The 6,658-nt window shown below is 65.0% G+C and overlaps 2 protein-coding genes across 2 annotated transcripts in view; both read right to left on the reverse strand.

Moving 5' to 3' along the window:
• Window positions 1-73: 73 nt before the first annotated feature.
• On the reverse strand, window positions 74-3,671 carry CUNH3orf22 (chromosome unknown C3orf22 homolog). The gene is made up of 4 exons (XM_006169777.3): window positions 2,817-3,671; window positions 2,546-2,670; window positions 2,051-2,176; window positions 74-451 (listed from the first exon to the last, which is right to left on the reverse strand). The coding sequence occupies exons 2-4, from the start codon at window positions 2,629-2,631 to the stop codon at window positions 250-252; spliced, it is 414 nt and encodes a 137-aa protein (XP_006169839.1). The 5' UTR covers window positions 2,632-2,670; window positions 2,817-3,671; the 3' UTR covers window positions 74-249.
• Window positions 3,672-5,150: 1,479 nt separating this feature from the next.
• The window catches only part of TXNRD3 (thioredoxin reductase 3), a 22,521-nt gene continuing 21,013 nt past the window's right edge, over window positions 5,151-6,658 (reverse strand). The window contains exons 13-14 of the mRNA XM_027768785.1: window positions 5,671-5,805; window positions 5,151-5,514 (exon numbers count right to left, since the gene is read on the reverse strand). Of these exons, the coding sequence (XP_027624586.1) occupies window positions 5,452-5,514; window positions 5,671-5,805 (198 nt within the window). The 3' untranslated portion in view covers window positions 5,151-5,451. The remainder of the gene's footprint in view (window positions 5,515-5,670; window positions 5,806-6,658) is intronic.

A 6,658-nucleotide genomic window follows, 5' to 3' on the forward strand; every position in this document is an offset into this window, starting at 1 on the left:
CCCCCCAGCCACGCCCTTGGAACTCTCGCACAGCTCTGCAGACGAAGTGCCATTCGACAGAGGGACATGGGGGTGCAGAGGCACGGTGACCGGCCCACGCGAGTGGGGTCCGAGCCTGCCACGTTTATTAGCACGAGGTTCCGGGAGGTTCCGTAGCCACAGGGGCTGTTCCCCTCACCCGTCTCTGCGGCTGCGGCCTGCACATGCCGAGGAGCAGGAGGCTGGGAGGTGGGTGGAGCAGCTGGAGGTCTAAGAGGGGTCCCTGGCCGGCCCTGCCACCGCGCAGGCCCAGGGGTCAGGGTCGGCCTCAATGCAGGTGCGCGGCAGGGAGAGCTCTCGGGCGCCTAGTCGGGGGAAGCGGTGGATGAGCAGCTTGAGCTCCCAGAGGTGGCACTGTGGGGGCGGAGGGGCCAAGTAGCCCAGGGGCGCTGTGAAGTCTGGAGCTCCGAGCCTAGGGAAGCCACACGGCCGCACTGGGTTGGAGCCGGCCCAGACAGCGGCGTGCTGCACCTGGGGGGCACCGAGCCCTGCCCCAGTCCTTCCGGCAGCGCAGGCCAGGGCACGGCACATACACCTCTCCCACCACGCCCAAGCCAGAACCTGCAGGCCCACCACCATGCTGGCTTGGCCTCACTGCCCACTGCACTTTCTGCCCCTGACACGTCAGGGGCCCAGGCTCATGGTGGGCTCTGGGGTCGTCTTCCTGGGACCTGGGGTCTCCGCGGACCCCGCGCTTCCTGCAGTGCAGGGATCGGACGCAGCCTGGGGGCTGTGTGGGAGGGAGGCCCTCCATGCAGTGGCCCTCAGCTTGCCGCCCTCACCCCAGCTGGCCAGGCTGGGCTCCTGCAGACCCTCGCCCGACTCTGAGCTGCTCATTTTGCACAAGTGAAACCTGAGACCCAGGGACATCAGCCTTGCCACAGCTGCCACCATGCAGCTCAGAGATTTGGGACAAAAGCCTGGGGCCTGAGGCTCCCTGCAGTGGGGAGGACACTAGGGCAAAGGCCAGGGCTGCCACAGGCAGTGTGTGCACTTGTGTGTGTGTGCACTTGTGTGCCCCTGCACATGGGTGTGCCTCTGCACGTGTGCACCTGTGTGTGGACCTGTGCATGTGCCCCTGCCCGTGTGCACCTGTGCATGTGTGGACCTGCGTGTGGGTATGCACCTGTGTGTGCACCTGTGCACGTGTGGACCTGCGTGTGGGTATACACCTGTGCACGTGTGGACCTGCGTGTGGGTGTACACCTGTGCACGTGTGGACCTGCGTGTGGGTATGCACCTGTGCACGTGTGGACCTGCGTGTGGGTGTACACCTGTGTGTGCGGGTGTGCACACGAGGTGGTGTCCGTTAAGGGAGCTTGTGCACACCCTGGGACCACAGAGTTGCTGTCCAGGGTGCTGAGCACCAGCCCTTGCCCAGAAGCCCTCCATGCCAGCATTCCCTTGGGTCGGCAGGTGGCATGTCGGGGTGGGCGGGGGTATTGGGAGGCCGTGGGGGCCGTGCACCCTGACCTGGCCATGGAAGTCCTCAGTCCCTCCACTGACTTTCCAGGGGCACCTGATCCCAGGCTGATTCTTGGTGTGCGTGTTAGGAGGCGTGTGTGTGTATCAGTTCTACCGCACGCAGGCCTGTCCAGGACACTTGCCACACCTGGGTTGCCCCGTACACACCCGTGTATGGGGTGATAGTGGGTGCGTGTGCTGTGTGTCGTGCTCAGGCATGGGCTCTCCCACTGGGTGCTCTGCCAGCACCCCACCTCCAAGCAGCTGCTCAGCCAGGCCACACAGGCCCCAAACGTGCCTGCTTCGCTGCCGTGGTTCTGACGTGCAGAGGACAAGGGTGAGCCCTGCCCCAGGAGGTCGGTCATGCCCCTGCCTGGAAGCTGCCTGGCTGTGGGAACCACCACCGGGCATCCCTTTCTGGGCCTCAGTTTCCCCAGTTTAAAAATGGAGCACGGGGGCGCCCAGAGCGTCTGCCTCTAGAGTCCATCACGGAGGGCCAGGCCATGGGGGCAGCAGCTGGCCGGGCCTCCCACAGGCAGGTGCTCACCCTCGGACCGGGATGGACCTTGTGGGCACCAGCCTCTTCTGCAGGGGCAGCTGCTCTTTGGCCGAGTTGGTCATGGCCGCCCAGGGCTGCGGGGACTCCAGGGTGGGCTCTGTCAGCCAAGAGAACCTACGACGGCACAGACACTCAGGCTGCAGCACTCCCAGCCCACCGTGGGCCTCACGGCAACAGGCCTGCGATGGAGCCCAGCCCAGAGCACACGAGGACCCTGCAGGGCAGGCAAGGGCCTGGGGCCTGGGCTCTCATACCTGTGTGGACACTTGCACAGGGACCTGGGGCCTCCGTGGACACTTGCCACACCTGCCGGGCACCTCTCCTCCCATGCCCGTACGGGCTCCTCCCACACCTGTACAACCTCCCGCACCCGTAGGGGCACCTCCCGCACCCGTACAACCTGACACACCTGTAAACCTCCCGCACCCGTAGGGGCACCTCCCACACCTGTACAACCTCACATGCCTGTACAACCTCCCGCACCTGTAGGGGCACTTCTTGGCGAACGTCTCCTGGGCCCTGACCCTGCACTTGTGCTGCTCACACGCCTTGTGGGCTTTCGAGTCCATCACGGAGGGGTCAGGCCGTGGCTCACTGCTCAGCCATGGCTGAACACAAGAGGCGGCGTCAGCGTGGTCAGGGTGGCCTCTCCGCCCAGCCCTGCTGCCGTGCCGTGCCGTGTCCCAGTTAGACACCCCCACGTGTGCGCACGTGTGGGCATGAGTGTGTGCCCATCGCGCTGGAGTCCTCTCACCTATGTAGCTTCGTGTAACCACCATGAAGGACCTCGGTGGAACCTCCTCCACGAGGCCCCCTCAGGCCACCCTGCCACCGTCACGTTCGCCCTCGCCCTGGGCTAGCGCTGGCAACCACAGCTCTGTCCCCGTGGCTAGAAGCCTGGCATTCCCGAAGTTCTGCAGGTAGGACCCGCATTGTGCTCTCCTCGCTGTGGTCCCCTGGGCGACGCCCAGCCCGGGCCTGATGCAGCCGTGGTCCGACGTGAGTGCACAGCTGTCGGCCTGGCCAGTGCCGGCGCGGCAGCGGGCCAGCCGAGGCAGTAACACTGCTCCCGGTACCCGCAGCCTGGCCCGCCCCGCAGCCGTTTCTCTGGGACGTACACCAGGGCGCGGGGCCAGGCGGCCGGTTGTTTCTGGTTAAAGGAGCTGCCGAACCCTTCCAGAGTGAGCCACCATCTTCCACATGAGGGATCTGGCTTTTCCTCTTGTACAGACTGTGACGGGGTGCGTGCACTCACTAGAGACAGCGAACGTGAGAAAGCATCCCGGGGGACCGGCCACGCGGCAATTGACTCTACTCTTCTCCGACCTTGGGCATGGATGCACACGTGCCCGGCATGATTCGAAGCTGTCAGGTCCAGGACTCGAACCACAGTCAGCCACATGGAAGTTCAGTACCTTAACCACCTGCCACCCCCCCCCCTTACACGGCCTAGAGGGTGAATGTGCTCCCTAAAGATACAGAGAGAGAGAAGCGAGGAGTCACCCTGGACGGCCAGTCATGCCGTGACCCCTTCTCGCCCACTCTGCACGCGTACACGTGTCTGGAGTGATTTTCAATTTGCTGGGTCTAGGACCTGAATCGTATGGTTGGCCATGTGGGACCCAGCTGCCTTAGTCACCTTAATTGCCACTGGCTGGCCTGTGATTCTGGCTTTTTTCTTTTCTTTTTGGGGGGGGGGGATTTTTGTAATAGGGCACATGTGCTTGCTGGAGAGACAGAGATAGACAGAGACAGAAAGTGAGAAATCACCCCGGGGGGGCGGCCCCGCCGCATCCCGCCATTCTCCTCTCAGGATTTTGGGCACACACGCGCGCCTGGTCTGTTTCAGGCACTGGGTCTGTGATGCGAATGGCAGTCGACCTCGTGGGGATCCAGTGCCTGAGCCACTACGCCACCTGCCGGCCCCAAGCTGTGCCTCTGTGAAGCCCGGCAAGCACAGGTGAAGTGGGGTCGGGAAAGCCCACGGGCGACTCCTCTGCCTGTGGACTGCCTGCCCCTGCCGCCCACCGCGTGTTCACACATTTTCCCTGGAGTCCAAACAGCCATGGTGCCATCCACACACGGCCCAGAGCCCCGGCTGCACAGGGCAGGATGCTAGGTCCTGGTCTGCGTAGGTCCAGGCCCCGGGGCTGCGTCCTGGTGGCTGGGCCTGGGTGGAGCCCCGTGGGCTCTCTGGGGTGGCAGGAAGTGCATGTCCGCCTTGCTCCATGCGACAGCTGTGAGCCACATGGGCTGCCTGTGGTCAAAGGACCAGAAGGTGGCGTAACGGTTCCGCTGCTAGACTCCTACATAGTCAACCATGGTTCGAGTCCCAGACCTGGTGCCTTAGAACATAGGCCGGGCACGTGCGTGTGCACGTCCAAGATCCCGAGAGGAGAACGGAGGGGGACGAATGCGGGGTGGCCATGCCCCGGCGGTGATTTCTCACTTTGTCTGTCCCTCCCACGACTGTGCGCGCACACTATAGCAACAACCCGACAACCAGAGGGCCGAGAGCAACAGGGCACCGACGCCTGCCCCAGGCACGGCCGCCAAGTGGCAACGGTCCCTGGAGAGACCTGCCGCTTTCCTCCAGGTGAAGGGGGAGCACCACCACAGCCCGGCCCACCGGGCAGGAGCAGGGGTAGCCTGAAGGAGGCCGAGGCAGGGCGGGGGCTGACCTGCCCCTCCAGGGCACCCCAAGCTCTCCACAGAGCCAGGGAGGGGGACCCGGCAGAACATCAGAGCGGCTGGAGCTGCAGGGCCGGGAGGTGGGGCAGGAGGGGCAGGTCTCACTAGCTGCGAGGAGGCCCCGCCTGCCGGCCCCATCCCAGTGGAGCAAGCTGTGGACCCTGATGAGGACAGAGGTGCTGCTTCCTGGGGTGAAAGTTGACCCGGCCCCTGCTGCCTTCGGGAGGGCTCACAGACCCAGGAGGAGGCCGGCAGGGACAGGAGCGGCCCACTGATAAGAGGCCCCCTGGCAGAGGCAGAGTGGCCCCGGTGTGGCCGGCCCTCTGCAGCTGCCACCACCAGCCAGCGTGGGCCCCACCCCAAGCCCACTCACTGGGCAGTCACCGCTCTGGAGTCATCTCATAACCTGAAAATGTCTTCACAAAAACAAGAAACAGGGGTGAGAACACAGGCTGACCCGGCACGCGAACCGGGGCTGACCATGGGGAAGTCGGTGCTGACCCGCGGGGCTCGGCCTCGGCCCACCCGAGCGCGGCTCCGAGCCGAGGCGTCAAGGAAGCAGTGGCTGCGTCTCGCGGTCAGAGGGACCGAGGCAGTGCCTGCTGCCAGCCGGCGTCCTTGCCCCTTGTCAGGAGCAGTAGGGCGGGTGTCTCCGAGGGAGTGACGAGACAAGGGGCACGGCGGCAGCAGGCCTAGCCTCAGCAGGCGCCCTGGGCGGCGTCCAGGCCCGACGACTTGGTGGCGTCCAAGGTTGTGAACACCTGTCCGGAGGGGAGGAGACGGCCACTGCCCGGCCTTCACGCCGCTTTGAGGAGACACACCCGGATGCACCACAGGCGTTCCCACTGCGAGCCTTGCTGGCAGCGTGCCCCCACTCACTCAGCCGCCCCAGGCAGAGCCGGCCAGAGCCCGCCTACCTCCCCGCAGGTGGGGTGGATCCCGATGGTGCCGTCCAGCTGCTGCTTGGTGAGCCCACACTTCATTGCGGCTGCAAAGCCCTGGGTAACCTCGCCAGCACTGGGTCCGAGGACATGAAACCCGATCACCCGGCCCTGGAGTGAGGACGTGGGGGAACGAGCAGGTTAGTGGGTCTGGCCCGAGCTCGTGCGCTCGCAGCACCAGTCTCGGGCGCTCTGAGGTTGGGCAGCGCGGAGATCATTGCCTCGACACTGAGCCACCGTGAGACGCTGTGAAATGAGCCGGGAATTAGCCGGCACGGCCAGGTTACTGTGCGCACAGACTCACTACAGCAAGCCATTCGCCCACCGCGGGAGTTCATTAGCGTGATGTAAATTCCCCAATCATGCTGAGACGGGGCTAAACGACACCACGAGTCAGAATTAAAGTCCGACACCGGGCTGACTCGAGGGCATCCGCAAACACAGGCACTGCTGGCCCAGGAGGCGAGGGAGGCCGATTGCGGCATCAGGCAGATGGAAGGGCAGCCACACGGGCTGTCGGCAGGACCCTGTGCCCACGAAAGGCAGGCCCGCTGTGACAGGTGGAAGGCCTGTGGCCACCAGCACAGGTGAGCATGTGCTCAGCCGTCTACAGCCCATCTCTTCATCACACCTACTCCCCGTCCTGAGCTCAGCAGTTCGGGAAAGACTGCAGGGCGGCGAGGCCAGGCTGGGAGATACCCGCGGGCCCATGGCAGGGGATGTGCAGCACCTGCACACCTGCACACCGCGCACCTGCACACCGCGCACCTGCACACCTGGACACCGCACACCTGCACGCCACACACCTGCACACCGCACACCTGCATGCTGCACACCTGCACACTGCGCACCTGCACACCGCACACCTGCACACCGTGCACCTGCACACCGCACACCTGCACACCACACACCGCACACCTGCACACCACTCACCTGCACACCGCGCACCTGCACACCCGGACAC

Source organism: Tupaia chinensis, unplaced genomic scaffold (genome assembly GCF_000334495.1).
Source record: "Tupaia chinensis unplaced genomic scaffold, TupChi_1.0 Scaffold147500_1, whole genome shotgun sequence".
In the NCBI taxonomy this organism is placed as follows: Eukaryota; Metazoa; Chordata; class Mammalia; order Scandentia; family Tupaiidae; genus Tupaia; species Tupaia belangeri.